The sequence below is a fragment of the Podarcis tiliguerta genome (genome assembly GCF_965153285.1).
Source record: "Podarcis tiliguerta genome assembly, chromosome: 2".
NCBI lineage: Eukaryota > Metazoa > Chordata > Lepidosauria > Squamata > Lacertidae > Podarcis > Podarcis tiliguerta.
In genome coordinates this window covers 42,289,608-42,308,365 of record NC_139535.1, presented here as the reverse complement: position 1 = coordinate 42,308,365, position 18,758 = coordinate 42,289,608, and the positions used below count along the sequence as shown (strand labels likewise).

Sequence of the window (18,758 nt, the reverse complement as noted above, 5' to 3'; positions counted from 1 at the left end):
TAGCAACAATAATTCTACACACATACTTTTACAGTATATAATTCATACTGTTTGCTGCTTTGAGGGCCTTATAGCAGAAAACTTGAGATGTGCATTAAAATGATATATATATTTCCTTCAATTTTCTTTAGGGTGAAGAGCATGACAAGTGGACAATGCATTTCGATTCTTTCAGAAATCATGCTAATTCATTTTCACAATACCCTTTAAATACAACGTATAAAAAGCAGCCTGAAATTTTTCAACTTTTACCTGAACCCCAGCACCAGACTGCTTTTACACCTACAACTTCATGTCATCTCACGCCTTCAGAAGTGGAGATTTCAGGAAAGGCAACTGGAAACATTTCAGAGCCAAATCAGAAAGCCAGGTGAATGCCCCCCTTGGGTTTCCCAAATTGATGCCAACATTTCATTAGTATAATCAATTATAATGCTGTTTGCTCTTTGGAAATCGTTCAGTACATTTATTTTGGTTTTAGTTAGCATTCTCAATTTATGTGCTGAACTCTAGAATAATTTTCTTCAGAGGAGTTTTATTTCATTAAAAGTCAGTAAATAAAAATTTACATTAAATATTATCACTGTAATAGCAGATGTACAGAAATGTTCTGGGTGGGTTTTTACACTGTACAATGTGTTGATATTGTTATAGGCCAGAGTTTGTGAGTGCAAGTTACCTACAATTATTGGATTTAGCATAAATTAGAATTAATCTAGGTTTGACTAAACTTTGCCAGACACGGAAACCTCTAGATTCAGCTTATGCTAATGATCCAGGCCATCTTGGAAGAGCTAGCTGAGTGTGGGCCATTGGAGGCACAGGGACCAATGATGGCCAGTCTTTAGCCCATTAACTGTCTGGGTAGGACAGAAAATGGGAAAAGCCCTCCCTGAGGTGAAAAATAGTAAGCAGAGACAAAAGATCAGTCAGGATAGAGGGGCAGAATTGCAGTGGGCGATGAGGTAAAGGGGTTAGTTTTGCAAGCTGAAGGGGGAGCACATAGCATGAGGTCAGCAATCTGTTTTATGCTGTAGAGAGGGGCAAACACAATGTTCACGGTCCCTTGGAATCAGAGGCTGCAGTAATAGAAGGAACAGGGCCCTCTTGGGTTGTGAATGCTCTACACTCTCTTCATCCAGGCTCACATTCTATATATGTGCAAATAAACCAAATATCATAAAGACACCACAGTCTCTACTGTGCCTCATTGTCCAAAAGGAAGCACAGACTCTGGGTAAGAGCCTGGACCCCTGGAATCTTGCACTGCTGTGAAGACTGGGGTGTTGTGTAGCAATGTATTTACTTAAATTACGATGTTTGTGTAACTAAATGCTTTTCTGTTGACAGTTTTCTTCGCTCAATGACTGCCCTCATGGATCCTGCTCAAATTGAGGAGAGAGGAAGGAGACGGCAAAAACAATTAGAACATCAGGTAGATCACTAACTTCTAATGTAGGGTTTTGTGTGTGTTTAATTTCCTGTTTTTTCTATTAAGTGGAAGAAAACATTAAAACTTGACCAAAAACATAAACTGAACAAGCAATGAGAGGAAGTGTAATGATGTAGTTGGGCTTGGATTGTAGTTAGAACCATGACAGACAGCTTCTTTTCTCTTATCTGATTAAACAAATCTGGTGGTGATTTTAGTATTATTGCTGTTGAGTTTATTCTTAGAAAGAAAAGCTTGAGGTGTCTATCATTAAAAAAAACCTTCTTAAACAATCAGCTGACAAAACATTAAAAATAATTAAGAACAATTTAACATATTAAAGAAAAGAACAGCAAATGAAATTAAACTAGTTGAATGGAATTTTCATTTTTCTTAGAAGAAATCACTTTCAATATTTGAAACATTGTTTTATTTATTTCTTTATAGCATTTCTATCCTACCATTCATCCCAAGGTGCAGAACAAGTTACAACATAGTGTAAAATATACAATTATATTGAAATATATAACTTACTAAGTTTGAAAATTCATCCATTTCAAAAGGCCTCTCATATATGAAAATAAGACAAGGATATATTTTTCCTGTGTTACCCTTAAGCCTTCTATTTAGCCACATGTCAAAACACTACAATATAGGTTCAAAAATGTTTCTCTGATTTTTGGAGCTGAAAAAGTTTTAAAAGCCCCTAGTCCTAGATAAACATAGTACTTTTAGTCATAATCCAGATGTAGGAATTTTTAAAAAAACTTATGGGAATGATACAATAAGAAAACAAATAGCAATATATATATTAGGAAATAATTCCAAAAAGTATAACATTTAGAGGATTTTTTTCTAAATGACATTTGATTCCTAATTCCTAAGAGCGTTTTATCATCAATTTGATTTTTCTAGAAAGCCATAATGGCTCAAGTGGAGGAAAAGCGGAAGAAAAAACAACTTGAAGAGGAACAAAGGAAACAAGAAGAACAAGAAGAAGAGCGCCGACTTGCAAAAGAGCAGGAGCTAATGAAGAAGCAGTTTGAAGATGATCTGCTCAAACAAAAGCAAAAAGAGGTAGGTTTAGTATCTTCAGGTCCTTGGCAGACCCTGCTCATCCAGGCTGGCTATTAAATTCTCCTGGACAGGAAGGAGAATAAGAGGGCTTTTCCCATTGCACCTTGCTTGAGCAACAAGCTCTGGCTTGTTCCTATAACCTTTAATCAGTCTTAACTTCTGGCTTGCTCTGTAATCCAGCCTCTTGGCTTTTCCTTTGGTGCTGACTAAATCTTCATTTCCAACTACAGGCTTGTCCTGTGGATTCTGGTTCTCAGCTCACCTCAGACTGCTGCCCACAGCTCAGCCCTCACATGCTGAGAAACCAAGCCACCTTAGTTGTTGCTAGGTATGGTTACAAGTAAAATCTACTTCCCCCATTTCTCAGTATATAGAGATGTTCACATTCCTATTTTTGAAAAGCTCACATAATGTGCAAGTCGTAGAGGTATGTAGTTCAAGATTCTGTCTTGGTTCCTTCCTAAATATTCTTATATGTATATTTCCTTTATCATTTAGGAGATAATGACCGTTAAAACAAATGAGCTATACCAGACAATGCAAAGAGCTCAAGAGTTGGCGCAGAGATTAAAACAGGAACAGCGCATTAAAGATTTGGCTCAGAAGGGGCATGATATTTCCAAACTGCAGAAGAATATTGGTGGTGGTAAGTATCAGGTTTAAATGGTGTGGGTTTGACAGAGTTGATTTGTTGCTCCTTGAGAATGCCTCCCAAATAAGAATTGTTCCTTTCAGGAATCTTGCTGATAGAATATTTTCAAAAATCCACCTTTCCATAAAGGTTTTGGCACAACCCCCTAGTTGCCATGCAGGTGGGGAACTTTTTTCGGCCTATAAAATGCCATGCACATTGATGGCGTAGTAGTTCTTTCATTCTTGAAGTGTAGTTATTTATAATCCTTAGTTCACTGAATGAAATGTACTTAGAAATTCTGAAGTACGTGTTTCCCTGACACAGAGATATTTAACATAACCTCAGTCAGACTGGTTCAGTGAGAGCCAAAACAGAAGGCTGAATTTCACAAACACTTTCACACCTCCTAAAATGTCTGCCTCCACTCTTTAGCAGTTTTCTCAGGAGGGACATGAAAACGACAGGGAAGATGTTGGGAACTTTTTTCTGCCCACGAGGGTACATTCACTTTCCTCCCATCTCCACCCAGTCACAGTGAGAGTGAATAGAGCCCTGTTTCTCCTCGATTCTGGCTATATGGTGCCATTATGTCACTGTCTGGCTGCTTGGCTCTTACTGTAAAGACCCAGATGCTCTGGGTTTTGTTCGTTTTGCAGGAGCATCGAAAGAACCATATAAAAGGGAAACATACTGTTCCAAAAAGCCATGAAAAAACACAGGAAAAATTTATCCATGGTTAATTTTTGGATGGAGGGGAATTTGCATCTCTTGGTGGCCTCCTTTACAGTGGTACCTCAGGTTAAGTACTTAATTCGTTCCAGAGGTCCGTACTTAACCTGAAAATGTTCTTAACCTGAAGCACCACTTTAGCTAATGGGGCCTCCTGCTGCCGCTGCCCCGCTGGAGCACGATTTCTGTTCTCATCCTGAAGCAAAGTTCTTAACCTGAAGCACTATTTCTGGGTTAGCGGAGTCTGTAACCTGAAGCGTATGTAACCTGAGGTACCACTGTATTTCCCAAACTTCCATGATGAAATTTCAGACTGACTCTATAGGATGGGCAGAGATCCTATAATCTATAGTTCCTTATTAACTATTTTGATTATAATTCACAACCCCTGTATTTAGCAGTCCCTGTTAGTAATGTACACATTCAGACAAAGCTGTGATTTATGAACTGATCAGTTTATTTGAAACATTAACTTTTGAGTGATTAGCAGTATTTGAATACATATTTTATTTCTTCCCCTTTAGGTGATGTACCATGTGAGAGTTACTGTACTGACCTGAATGGCTTTTTTGATACTCGTGATAATAATGATCACTGTTCTGGAGAGAACAGCAGTCTAATGAATCAAGATGTCAAAACTATTCTCTCTCCTCGGAAAGACACTGCTGTGCAGACAGGTATACAAGTTAATTACATGTTCCATTATCTTATCTATTGCTGGTCTTACCATTTATACTAGTAAAACAGTAAATTTAGAGAGGGGGATCCTATATTCTTCCTCATTAATGAGGGACTACTTCTTCAGACATTCTTGATCAAATGAGATTAGCATTAAGTCTATAGTGTGCTATTAAGTGTAAGAGAAAATCAGATGCGAATAAGTTTTTTCTCTGCAAGTTTAAGAAGAACAACTGAGGAGGAGCCAAGTTCACTTTGATACAGTTGATGATATTTATTGAAAGATTTACATAGTTAAGAAATTAGTGCATTCATAGTTATCACCCATTCTTGAAATTAGTACCGCTAGGGGATATATGGAGCAAGATTACAAAGGAGTTATAAGTAGCTTTTGAGAGTAGGACTACAGCATGTAGGGAAAGAATACTGATAATATAGTTTAATAACAGAGTTTGTTATAGCCCTAATTACAGAGCATGCCTCTGAATACCAGTTGTTGGGGGAGCTTATTGTTCTACACCCACAACATGCCTCTCCCCTCTCAATAACTGGCAGCAGTGCACAGCATAGGGAAACTAGGACAGCGACACAATTTATAATCACCAACACAATGGACTTCACATAGCACAATCCTATGGATATATACTTGGAAGTACAACTGAGTTCAACGGGATTTAAGTTTGTTTAGGTTTGAACCTTTAGTGTTTCATTTCCTCCCCCTCATTTTTGTATTGAAAAGGATATATAAGTACAGATATTATACATATACACTTGTGTTTTTCTCATTAATGCTAGATATTAATTTATATAAATAGTTCATTAAAATGCTCCGTTAGTTGATTCCAATAATCACACACACACATATATGTATATATGTAAATTTATTTTATATTCCTTATCACAGCAGACAATCAACAGAATTGTTTGTACATTTTAAGTTTTGCAATTAATTATCTATTCAGTTTTAAATGTATACCTACTAATTCTGAATGTATTTTCCTTGTTATGTTGCTTGGCTATGCAAAGAAAAAGGAATACTCCCATTTCAGTGATGTTTAAATAAACTTTTAATAGGGATACATTGAAATGAATACTTGAAAAGCAAATATCTATCATTATTTTTTAGATATTTTTAACATTGATGTGCACCCTAATTCTGAGAATTGCTCTAAGCAAACTGGGAAAGGAAGAGCAGACTGTGAATCTCCAGGTATTGCTGCAGAATATAAAGCAGACTTCAAAAGCAAAAAGTGCAAGAAAGAGACACAGTATCTAGATAAAAAGAAGATTTCAGAAAAAGAGAATATTGTCAGCTACAGCAATCTATATGAACAATTTGCACAAAAACAGAAGCAAGGCAAGGCAATTGAAAGGAATTGGAAAAAACCAGACTGGAACATAAACAAACCTTGCAAAAGGTATATCCCAGCATCGGAAAAATATCCAAGATGTATGCAAAGGCAAAGGGAAGAAAAGAAAGCTAGACGACAAATGGAACTGCTTCAGTTGGTTGAAAGAAATAGTCCTGGAAATCTCACTCAAAAGAAAGGCATTTCTCCAGATGAATCCCCCTCACTTCAGCATGAATGTGATGTTAAGAATAAGGTGAGTACATTGAGAAACATGATAATATTGTACTCAAAAGGCCAATACTGTACTCCACCATTTGTTTCTTCTATGGATTTTAATAATTTCTTACTGCAAACACTCTGGACAGATGTTGATAGGACAGTGCCCAACATGGTGCCATACTACTGCGCATCTGAGCACCATCTTGATCATGATCATATATAATAAATTAGCAGATTATTTCTTCCTTTTCTTCTTTTAATATTGTAAGGGCATGTAACCCACCCCCCACACACACATTAAAATAAGACTGCTATGAGAAAATTTCACAAGACCTTGAGTTTTCTCATATAAATAATCCATGTCCTAAGTGTATCCTAACAGAGGCCTGTGGCAGTCTTGCATCTCATATACTATAGCAACCACTAGCAATGAATATGCTATGTTGGGAAAGAATCCTAGTTGTGTCCTTGGAAGATGCAGTGTCCCTGCTACAGAGATGCAAACCAGAAGGGAAGAGCTGCTGACTATGTACAACAAGTGAGAAACAAACTGCATTTATTACATAGTAAATTGATTATCCAGAAAGGCCCTTAGGCCTTAGGTCCCAAGACTATTTACTGGGAACTGTTATGTTGTGCAAACATGTCTTTATGCAATATGTGCACCCAGATTTCATATTTTGGTAACTTTCATTCCACATATAATTTAAGTGTGATGAGTTAAGACTTCCAATGTTGTGCAGAAATTTATAATATTCTAAGATATTGTTTGGTCCAAATATCCGTAAAATGTTGTTATACCAATCACACACCAGTGTTTAATCTTCCTTGCAGGATTGTTCTGTGGATATGAGGAGATAACCTTTATGTCTGCCATCCTGGGGTACAATATAATTACAAACTAAAATGGGGGGGGGGGCTGGTCTTAGCCCTCCAGATGTTGCTGGACTATAGCCCCCCTCTGGCAGAAGCTGGAATCTAGCAACATCTGGTGGGCCATAGGTTAGCCACCCCTAACTCAAATTTGACAGGTAGGGTGAGGAGCTGAAGAGCTCAAGTCCTTTTCAGAGTTCTTTCCCCACCTGCACGTAGTGCAGTTCTGAGCCTTACCCTAAATTCTGTGCCATTTTAGTCCCATAGGCCTTGGGGAGAAGCCAGCCCTTGTTTGTATAGCCCCATCCCTTCATCCTGGCTTCTCTTTATATCATACCAGTGAGAGGATGCTTAGAGAGTGACACATTACCAGCAATAAGGTTGTGTGTGTGTGTGTGTGTACAGCCTTTGGTATGTACCATAGGAATTCCAAAGAAATTTTAAATGGTGCTATAAAAAACTATTCAAAGGGGAGAAAAAGCAAGCTATCTGAATTATTAACTGCAAAATACAGAGGGTGAGAAGCTGCATCTTATTTATTTATTTATTTTGGTCTTATTTTAGGAAGAACAATCACCAGAAAACCACTTAGGCGAACAAAGGTAGGTATCTCCTTCTCTAGTAAGGTATTTAATGATTTCTTTATTTATTTGGAGTACAGTGGGTTAACCACCATCGCGGCTAGCCCCTCATACTGGTCCTGGGCAATATACCAATACAGTATATCAGCCAGGCCTACTCTATAGCATCCTCATTATGCTGTTTGACAGAGCTTTTCTGTGTAGTATGAGGCCTTTTACAGTCTGGCCCAAAGGAAGAACACAACTGATGGAAGCTTTTGGTAACTGGTGTGCAAAGCACTTTGAGGATAAAATCGCTTGCATCTGTCGGGACCTTGACTCCACTGTTGCAGCAGATGAATCTCTAGGGGTGTCCAGAGCACTGTCTAGTCCTGTTGTGGTGGATGAGTTTCAACTGCTAAGACGCGAAGATGTGGACAAGGTGCTTGGGTCTGTCAGGCCAGCCACTTGTGCTCTGGACCCTTGCCCCTCTTGACTGATAAAATGTAGCAGGGAGGGGAGGTGATGAATGTGTCCTGAAGAGAGGGGGTGCTCTGCTTGCTTGAAGGAGGCTACCTGGGTTTGAAAAATCTAACTTCTGACTAGTAGCCAGTCTCTCTTTGAGCAGGTGGTTGTGGAACAGATCCAGGTGTTCCTCCAGGTGGAGGAATCTGATTTTCTAGATCCGTTTCAGTCGGGGTTTAGGCCCAGTATTGGCATAGAAAATGGTTTAGTCATCCTGTATGATGACTTTTGATGGGAGACAGGAGAAATGTGTTCCTGTTCATTCTCCTCAACCTCTCAGTGGCTTTCGATGTCACTGACCATGGCATCCTCCTGGAGCGGCTGACCAAGTTGGGACTGGGTGGTACTGCTTTGCAGTGGTTATGGTCCTACTTAGATGGTCATTTTCAGATGCTTAGGGAATGCTCTGCAGTCTAGTGGAGCCTTCATTGGAATGCTCTCCCCAGGGAAGTTTGCCTGGCGCCTTCATTATACAAAAACATTCCTTTTTAACCAGGCCTTTAGTTGATTTGACATCCTATGTCCTTTTAAAATGTGGAGGTTTGGGGGGATAGTTATTGGGTGGTTGTTTTTATTTTGATTATGTATTTTGTGATTTTATATTTTGATTTTATTCTGTGAACTGCCCTGAGACCTGCGGGTATAGGGCAGTATATAAATTCAATAAATAATAATAATAATTGTGGGGATCCTCAGGGTTCAATTCTTTCCCCTATGATGTTCAACATCTACATGAAACTGCTGAGTGGGTTATCCAGAGTTTTTGAGTACATTGTCAGCAATATGCTGACAAGTCTACTTCAGCTTCTGCAGGTGTGGCAGTGGATATGCTGGACCGTTGTCTTGCCTCAGTAATGGGCTGGATGAGAGCCAACAAGCTGAAACTCAATCCAGATAAAAGACTGAGGCACTGTTAGTGGGAATCTCCCTAGACCGGATGGATAGAAAGTGTCCTGCTCTTGATGGGGTTAACACTCTCTGACGGAGAAGGTACATAGCTTGGGAGGACTTCTGAATCCTTTGCTATCGCTTGAGGCTCAGGTGGCCTTGGTGACATGTGCCGTCCATCAGTTCAGCTGGTGGCCCAGCTGCACCCCATCTGTACAGGGATAGCCTATGCTCTGCTAACTTCTAGGTTAGATTACTGCCATGCATTATATGTGGGACTGCCTTTGAAGATGATTCGGAAACTTCAGCTGGAAATTGGAACAGAATTTGGTGGCCAGGTTGCTTGAACACCATTTTCTGGTTTCTTCCAATATGAAACAATCATCATACGGCCCTGAAATATCAGACCAGAGGAGCGCCACAGTTTTCTGTGTAATCAAAATTCAACAATTTGAGACAATCTAATTTACAAACATGAAGTTACAGCTGATGTTCCCTGGTTGGCATGCAGGATGTGTCTGGAGTACAATGAGTTACAATGACTACACCACCATCTAGGATTGGCAAGGACACATGATCAAACTTTGACTACTCAACCAGTTCCTGAGGCTGCTCCAATTCCTTTCCTGCCTCGCCTTGGGACAGAGCCCTTTTCTTGGAATTTTGCTAGTGTAATCTTTCATGGTTCTCAGGAGCTCCCTTCTGCAGAACTACCTTGTTCTCTTTCACATCCTTGCCAGGTCCATAACTTTCTTTTAAAAAATGGGTAGGAAACCCCTCCTCAGCTTTCCTTCCTCTTCTTTGCTTTGGCTATGGCTACACTTGCACGTTGAACACCCCTGAGATGTGTGGCTGTTTTTAAGGGAGTGTTTGCTCCATGTAGGCCTTAAGCGAGACCAGCCCTGCCTCCCTTGTGACCAAAATTATGAATATTTTGGATATTTTGAATTATGAGTTTGTATCGAAATATTGCTTGATCAATTTATTTTTGCATTATATCATGTGTTTGTATCGAAGTACATTGATATAAACATTCACCAATTTCCAATGTTGTTATTCTGAGCCTTGAGCTCTATACTTGGTGGAAAAGCAGAATCCAAATATTAAAAGTAAAACAAAAAGCAAATAAAATGCTGGTATCTGGAAAACAATGTACAGATCTGCAAAGGGTGGGGGTCTGGTAGCTGCTGAAGTAGATGCAGATACACATGCATTCTTGTTTTATTCAGATCAAGACAATGTGTCACCACACAAACTTGCCTATGCCTGATGCTGCTGGCCTGTTTTGGTGCAGAAATACATACAGCTGTTCATTTCTCAGAGGCAGTAGGGAAAATAGATGGAGACTCTGGTTCTCACATTTTTTCTTCTGCACTCCAGTCTCCAGCAGCACCATCTTGGACCAGGTTGCTCACTGCAGCAACAAGTCAGCAGAGAGTCTGTACATTCCAACTGAGGCATGTAATGGCTACCAAGACTGCTCCTTGCTCCACCTGAGAACACAATGTCAGTTCCAACTACAGATTCACTTACTGGAGAGCAATGATCTTCCCACGTTGGCAGAATAGGCTTCTGTTCCCCGCTCAGTGGAGGTGGGATTGCCAAGCCCAGCTCTACAGAATGGGGTACAAGCTTCTATTCCCTCCTTGGAAGAGAAGAGTGGATCATCAAGCCGAACTTTACCAAACGTGGCACAATGCGCTTCCATTTCCTTCTTGGTAGTGGTGGGACTGTCATGTCTAGCTTCACAGAATGTGGCATTAGCAATGTCCTCCACTTTGGTCCAAGAGATTACGGCAGTAGTTTTCAGTGATCCAATTATTTGGGTCCCAGACAGCCTCCCAAAAGAAAGGTCAATCCTGCTGCACTCCTGCCTCTTCTCTCTACCTCAGTGGCCTAGAAGGAGGAAAAAGAAGTAAACGATGTAAGGTAGTTTTGCTCTAACACACCAAGAACTTTAAAGCCTTCAGCAACCCCTCACCTTATTCCTTTGCAGGATAAGTGTAGGGTTCTTTTTATCCTCACTGGTCACCTCCTGGCTATGCCACAGGCGCACCTGCTCAACTTAAGGGGTCTGGATCAGCTAGGTTCCTTAGGCTCTCTCAGTCCCTCCTGTATGGTGATAACTCATGGGCTTTCTCAGACAGGGAAAAGGGAGAATGGGCTGACACCAGCCAGGTGAAAAACACACAATCTTTTATGTTGTTTAATTCTGATTATTTTCTTCCATTACTTTCTAAGGTTTGTCCTGTCAGGGCCTTCAGGCATCAGTGGCCATCTAGCCAACACCGAAAACAGGGTAGCCATTTTGTACAGCATCAATTCAGTCTCTATACTGAAGTGTGAAGTGGCAAGTGGAGCCAAGTGGGGTTAACTAGGAAGAAACCGCTTTGATTTTTCAAAAACAAGCGGTCTATAAATTTTATGAAATAAACAAATCAATCTCTTCCCCAGACCTATGGTTTCCTTTTTTCCCCTTGCACCTACATCTTTTGAGGCTGGATAAAATGGGTGCCGTACTGGGATTTTGGAAATAGTAGTTATCATTCACCACCCACCACAGGAGTTACTAAATCTCCTTCCTTGTCATTCAGCCCAGAAGTACCAAGGGTTAAGGGAGTAGGGTTATTAATAGTTTTGTACTGAGCAATATCTAAACACTGCAGAATGGACAGTAATCTCTGATAGGCAAGTTGCAAGGAGATTCACTCCAGCCTGTTTGAGCAACATGTTTATATTCTGCCCTTCCTACCAAAGGAGCCCAGGGCAGCAAACACATCAATAAAACATTATTAAATAATATAATTAAAAACATCCTGAAAACAGTTAAAAACAGTCGTTCTCTCAGCCAATCATTTCAGGGTTGCCAGGAACAGTATCTTACAACCATAAAATACCTGAGTAAACAGTAATATTTTTAAATTCCTTCTGAAAGACAATAATGAGGGCAACAGATGCACCTCGCCAGGGGGCACGTTCCACAAGCACAGAACCACCACTGAGAAGGCCCTGTCATATATCACTGCCAACTGAGCAACTCTTAAGTGGCAGCACCACCAGCAACGCCTCACCTGTCAATTGTGGGTCAGGAATACTGGGAAGGTACTTTGGTACCAAGCCATATGCTTTGTATGCTCAATGGCAGCTAGTGTAGCAGTTTCAGAACTGGTGTCATGTGGCCCCATTGGGCTGCTGCAATTCAAGAGGAGCAGCTGCAATCTATACTAGCTGCAGCCTTCAAACTGCCTTCAAGGGCCGGCCCACAACCAATGCATAACAATAGTCCTGACAGGAGGTCATCAGAGCATGGGCAACTGAGGCCAGGCTATCCCGGTCCAGGCACAGCTGTAGCTGGCGAATCAGCCTAAGATGGGCATAAACACTTCTTGCCACAGAAGCCACTTGAGACTTCAGTGACACGTTGAAATTCAGGAGCATGCCCAGACTACAAACCTGTTCTTTCAGGGGTAGTGCAAACCCTCTCAGAACAGGTCTTCCCTAGACACAGAAACCACCCAACAAGAGGAAAAGAAGCCTTCAAGCTACCCGTTAGTCATTTTTGTCCCCTTAAACAGCAGCTTAAACAGAAATTATTAGGAACACGCAGGTTCTAAAAGGATTCCAGAGAAAAGGTCAATTGGGAACTTTCAACTGGCTGGTTTCAAAACGTTGAGGAAGGATATTGTCTAAAATTCACAGGTGTCCATTAGGTATGGTCTTCCTCCACAGTGCAGATTCAGAGCAAAACAAAACAGATTTGGGTTCTAAAAAAACCGACCCCCCCCCCCAAAAAAACCCCAGTATCTTATTGGATCTCAGCATTCTGTGTGGGTATCTCTTCCAACACAGCATTCAGGTTATAGACTAAGTACTTAGTCAAAATACGTTCTCGGGTAGAGGCAGCCTTTGCAAAGTGTCCTGCAGCAAGTGCTGCCAACCAACCACCTGAGTAGGTCCAGCCTGTAGTAGAACTGTTGGCCTGAGCATCCAGGATGCCTCCTGCATGGCAACCAGTTAGTGGAACATAAGTTACTAAAGGTTCTGTCTTGTGGACATACAGGAGGAATCCAACCCCACATATGCTATTCAGATGGCTGCAATGCAGCTTGTACAGTGGGAAAGTGTCTCAGAAGCTGGCTAGTTGGTCAAATGTTTGACCATCTATCCCTGCCTGTCATATGTAGTGAGTGACTGGTGGTGGTGAGTTAACCCACTGTAGTGTAGATGCTTCATGCACACCCACCAGAAGGAATTTTCATGTCACCAATCTTTCTGCCACAACCATCTTGATTATTACTGTGATTCTATGCATGTCCAGAATCGATGTATATGAAAACATTATATGGCCATCTTCACTTTTTCGTTCTATGACAAATTCATCGCAAATGTATTTCGTGTTAAACTCTTCAGAATTCCCCTGAACAAGTTTGTTAAAATGTGTGTTTTTTCTTCCTATTTATCCAAGTGGGAAGTTTGCAATCCAAACCTGCCGTTGCTATGGCTGTGTGAATTGTCAAAGCTATTTGCAGCCCAACCAGTTAGGAGGGTGGTTGGGCGAACTGAGCCTAATACCTGTGCCAGCTTCGTGCTGGTGCAGCAATTGGGCCTGGATGTAGCTCAGTGCTGGCTGACAATGGCTGTGAGCCCAGGCTGGCTCAGCCCTGCCCTCAGAATGCTCCGTTTTGGGGTTCTCTGCCAGACTCTGCTGGTGGGGATACTACACTTTTGGTGAGAGGAAGGGGGAGGTCTGTGCTGGTTGGAGGGAGGCTGAGTTATCAGAAGCAAGCAGAGGATTGCCTCCACACAATCCAACATCCTCTCCCCCAAGTACAAGGGGATTTGGACTGCAGTCCAAGGTACCCTGTCCTATAAAAACAATGTCCCAAAGGAAACTTTTGCTTGTTAATAGTACACCGCATGATCTGTTACTATCTCACTGGTATCTCCCATATTTCATACAGTTGTACAGCAGCTCTCGCTTCATGGCTACTGATTCGCCTTCCTATATGCAGCAACTATAAACATGTTTCTCCGCCTTATTTTGTTGAATGTCTAGAAGCAACTGATGGAACTCTTTAATGGACTGATGTTCTAGCAAATCTGGCTGAACTTCACCCATTCTACCTCACAGGGTTGTGAGGATAAAAAGGGGATTATATATATATGTCACCATATTAACTCCTTGGAGAAAAAGCAGGACATATTTGTATTAAGTAAAAATACTTGGTTTAGGCATTATTGCCCATGTGGTGGGCTGCTCAGGTAAGTTAAGGATTTAAGGGAGGAAATAAAGCTTTAAAAGGACTTGGTTCAGGTATACAACTAGCATCTCAGTTGTTTTGCTGAAGACAATTCAACAAACAAGAAAAAAAAATAAGAATTCAGAACCTCCCATATGCACAACTTAATATTAACACTTTTTTTTTTAAAAAAAAAGCTTTTTGCTTGCGAAACAGGTCTGAAGGTTATTGTTGTTGTTTTAAAACAGATCTGAATCGCCACCCGTTCCAGCAGTTAAAAACCGATTGCCGCAGCAAATAAAGACTCCTGATTTCGAAGCTCATAATAGCAATGATGGAAGAGAGAAAAGTACCCATACAGATAAGCATCAGAGTGAAACACCACCTCAAAGTGCTGAAACTGAAAGGCCACCTTCTTCTCACTTTGTTCCTTACGTGCGAACAAATGAAGTGTATTACCTTGATCCAGATGCACCCATGACCAGGCCTTCAACACATGATCCACAATATCAGCAGCCAAACGGTACTACAATACAAAGTTAAAGAAATGCCTTTGATTAATGACTAGTATACCATTGCACAGAACTGAAATGTTTTTTTCAAAGAAGCCTTTGTTCTAATGAACAGCTTCTAGTACAAAACTGCAAAATAAAGTATTAATCCAATATAACATCTAAAATATTTGTGTAATAATAAAGATATCACGATGTACCAATGTTATTTTAATTTCAAAATGTTGATGGAAAATGTCTTCTTTTAGAACCTTATATACATACTGCCTTCTTTCCAGATCCATTTGAAGTTAGAACCATCTTTAAACACTGAAAATATTAATCTTGCACTAAAAAAAAAAGTAAGACTGATTATTTTCAGTCCAGTTAATCTCATTTATATTTACTTTTAGATGCTTGCCATACACCACGACAGATTTTTAGCTCCGATCACATAAGGGACCCACTTTTTAATCCCAATGTGGTGAGAGACAGACAGCAGGCCATACTCAAAGGACTTTCAGAACTGCGACAGGTACTGTATTAGCTGGATTGATAATTTAGTTTGATAGGTATTCCATCTTTCATAAAGAAACAGTTCTTTTCTGATCCTAACCTCTTAGTATCTGGTTGTCTTCACATTCTATTTGTATCCTCTTGGGAGGGAATTCTCATGTAATGTTGCCTATTTTATGGATTAATTGGTATATTATTTCCTTTAGTTTTTATTACGTTTATTTTAAATAGCACTACCATCATTTATTAATTGGAACCTATCTAAAATCTAATTAATAGGCAATAAAATATAATGTCAGGTGGTGATCAGCTATCATGGGCATTCACGTTATTTTCTCATTCTATAGTAACTTTATGCGTACACACAAGAGCCTTTCTACATATTGCACAGAATTAGATGTAGAATTGTGGATTGTGCAGTTTTTTCCCCACAGGTGGATAGATGATGAAATATTTTTGACATTGAGGAGGGTTTATGAAAAATTAGCTTCCCCAGAAACTGCAATTGAAAGTGGGTACAGTCCAGATATTTCCAACACCTCATTCTGTGTAATATGTAGATTTGGCTTTGAGAACTTTCCACAATTCTTGTATCCAATTTATTTTTCAGTTGAACGTTTGACATGGTTATGAAATATACTGTTTCAGACACCCTAAATTTTACTTGGAAGAAAACATACTTTTGTTGCTTAAGTAGTAAATGAACAGTTTATTTTTAATGTATTTTTAACCTTCTGTTGGAAACCGCCCAGAGTGGCTGGGAAACCCAGCCAGATGGGCCGGGTAGAAATAATAAATTATTATTTATTTATTTATTTATTTATTTAATGACAATGAAACTTACTTTGGTATTAGTTTGCTTGCAGCATCAGTAAATCAGTGGATGACTAATAACTGGCAATCTGCATGCTGGCTGCTGTAAGAGAGGGAATGGAAAATTATGCTGTGTGTATAAGTTGCTATTTTAAAAGATTTATATAGGTACATCTTTTCCACCAACATTTTGATTAATGCACAGCTGACAACTGAGTTGAATTGTTTCTTCCTCTCAGTCACATTATTTTTCTAAAATCATTTACTTACTTGATTTAGACCAGGGGTTGTCAACCTGGTCCCTACTGCCCACTAGTGGGCGTTTCATGATTCTAGGTGGGCGGTAGGGGGTTCTATAGCATAAGCTGAATCCTCCTTCCATCAAGGACTGGTGGGCGGTAAGGAAATTTTACCATCAAGAAAGATGCATTAGTGAGCAGTAGGTATAAAAAGGTTGACCACCCCTGATTTAGACCCTACCTTTCAGTCCAAGGTCCCCAAGTCATTTATGAGGATTGTTCTGTCAAAGGTCCATACATTTAAAAGGACATGTGAAAAGTTTTTAATTTCCTTCTGAATTCACCATTTAGTATTCTAATGTGACTACTGCACAGCCCTTCTCTGTATATTTTAGACTTATATCCTGCCTTTTGACCAGAATGCCCAAAGTAGCTTGTAACATCCATAAAATGCAATTGTTACAAAAGCTTCTGATTTAAAATACTATAAAACAGATGGAATGGGGGTGAACTCCTTAGAAATACTGAATTCATTACATCAGTGGGTTGGATCCAGAGATTCCCCATCTTGAAATGGGGGTGCAGGAACTTAAATCCAGTGGAGGGGCTTTTGGTGATGCCCCCTTTCCTGAAAATCTGCTCCAGTGGGCTGGGGGATCCTCCAGGACAGTGTGGCAGATGGCATGAGGACTGCTGGGGGAATGAGGAACCAATGAATATCACCTCCCACCTTTGCCTACCAGAGCATTCAGTTAGTGGAGTTCCGCCAAGGACATGCCTGGATCCAACTTTATGATTCTGTATTACATTTATACTTTGATATATGCATCTTAGGCTGGAGCAATTTGTCCAGTTCTGATGCAATTCTGAATCCCATATAGCATAATTACTAGTAAAGGTAAAGGGACCCCTGACCATTAGATCCAGTCATGGCCGACTCTGGGGTTGCGGTGCTCATCTCGCTTTATTGGCCAAGGGAGCCGACGTACTGCTTCCGGGTCATGTGGCTAGCATGACTAAGCTGCTTCTGGCGAACCAGAGCAGTGCACAGAAATGCCGTTTACCTTCCCGCCGGAGGGGTACCTATTTATCTACTTGCACTTTGACGTGCTTTCGAACTGCTAGGCTGGCAGGAGCAGGGACAGAGCAACGGGAGCTCACCCCGTTGCGGGGATTTGAACTGCCAACCTTCTGATTGGCAAGTCCTAGGCTCTGTGGTTTAACCCACAGTGCCACCCGCGTCACAGCATAATTACTAGAGGTGACCATAAAAAGGTCATTGGATCCACTGTTGTAATTTTATTTAATTATTATTTGGATTTATATCCCACACATCACCCCATGGTCATAGGGACGGTTACATCGGTAGAGGTAAAAACAAATTAAAAACAATACATAAACATTAAATATTGAGAACCAACACACACATACATATATAGTCACATATTTTGTAAAACCTTTTCCTCTAAGACAAAGGAGTTGTGGAAGATTTAGAATTAAAATCTCAGTTTGTTCAAAGAATGAATATAGTGGTTCCATAATTTTGCATCAATTTTCCATCCATCAGTAGATAGTAGCTGCATATGCCCGTTTTGTTACTGTTCTTGAGTAATGAAATGAAATGTATATAGGAATAAATATTATCCATCTTCTTTAACCATCATGAATCTTGCTTCAGATTGCATGAGCCACACTTCCTTAGTTTCATGGTTTACATACAGTAGTATTCAAGTTTTAGGAAACAATTCCTTTCTCTCCTGGTGGTGCAAAAATTGCAGGGCACTTTTTCCTCAGTGGAGTCTTTGAGCCAGGTTTTTTCTCTGAGAATCAAATAGTCCAACCTCATGTGACGGTTCTGATTGCTCTAATACAGGGGTTTCCACACTGTGGTCCACAGACTGGGTGTCCTGGAAGAGAAATGCAGGCAGGGTACACCTAGGAAGGGGGAAGATCACTCAATGTATCACTGAAGCTACAAAATTGCTTCCGTGCCCTCATCTAGGACACATCTTCTTGGCCAGAGGAGCAAGTACAGTAGTTGCAGATCTCAGAACACACCAAGGTGACAGTGGAAGGGACAGGGTACAGAATGATTCCTGCAGCTCCCCAGAGAATGAAGAGATTGGTGGTGACATGTGACTCCTTACGAAGGGGTACAGAGGCAGCAGTGTTTGGAGGAATGACTGTTTCAGTTGTCTCTACACAAATACATGGAGCATGAGAAACAAGCGAGAAGAACTTGATCTCTGAATACAAGATGACAAATATGACCTAATAGGCATTACTAACACTTGGTGGAATGAAACTCATGACTGGAATGTAGGAATTGAGTGCAACCTGGGGAAAAAGTGATCAAACAGGAAGGGAGGAGTAACATTATATATAAAGGATGTGTACACTTGGGAAGATATCTGTGACTTGAAGTATGGAAGGCAGATTGAGAGTATATGGATAACAATTGTAGGAGAGAGAAACGATAGTAACCTTACTAT

General features: G+C 40.4%; 2 protein-coding genes across 16 annotated transcripts in view; one reads left to right on the top strand and one right to left on the bottom strand.

Moving 5' to 3' along the window:
• Window positions 1-18,758, top strand: part of CCDC66 (coiled-coil domain containing 66) — a 40,714-nt gene that overhangs the window by 12,822 nt on the left and 9,134 nt on the right. For 3 of the 6 annotated variants that reach the window (XM_083420939.1, XM_083420940.1, XM_083420938.1), the window contains 9 exons: window positions 132-370; window positions 1,351-1,435; window positions 2,348-2,509; window positions 3,008-3,155; window positions 4,397-4,549; window positions 5,677-6,155; window positions 7,559-7,596; window positions 14,456-14,730; window positions 15,112-15,233. In XM_083420939.1, the coding sequence (XP_083277065.1) occupies window positions 132-370; window positions 1,351-1,435; window positions 2,348-2,509; window positions 3,008-3,155; window positions 4,397-4,549; window positions 5,677-6,155; window positions 7,559-7,596; window positions 14,456-14,730; window positions 15,112-15,233 (1,701 nt within the window). Of the gene's footprint in view, window positions 1-131; window positions 371-1,350; window positions 1,436-2,347; window positions 2,510-3,007; window positions 3,156-4,396; window positions 4,550-5,676; window positions 6,156-7,558; window positions 7,597-9,478; window positions 10,005-11,208; window positions 14,391-14,455; window positions 14,731-15,111; window positions 15,234-18,758 lie in introns of those variants that run through there. The other 3 variants (XR_014506577.1, XM_083420941.1, XM_083420942.1) reach the window with 3 other exon arrangements.
• The window catches only part of TASOR (transcription activation suppressor), a 68,809-nt gene continuing 57,682 nt past the window's right edge, over window positions 7,632-18,758 (bottom strand). For 4 of the 10 annotated variants that reach the window (XR_014506335.1, XR_014506337.1, XR_014506338.1 and 1 more), the window contains 2 exons: window positions 14,667-14,733; window positions 9,935-10,863 (listed from right to left, as the gene is read on the bottom strand). Coding sequence is in view for 3 of the 10 variants with exons in the window: in XM_083420590.1 (XP_083276716.1) it covers window positions 18,109-18,173 (65 nt within the window). In the remaining 7 variants the exon portion in view is untranslated. Of the gene's footprint in view, window positions 10,864-14,605; window positions 14,734-16,058; window positions 16,131-17,552; window positions 18,174-18,758 lie in introns of those variants that run through there. The other 6 variants (XR_014506336.1, XR_014506339.1, XM_083420590.1 and 3 more) reach the window with 4 other exon arrangements.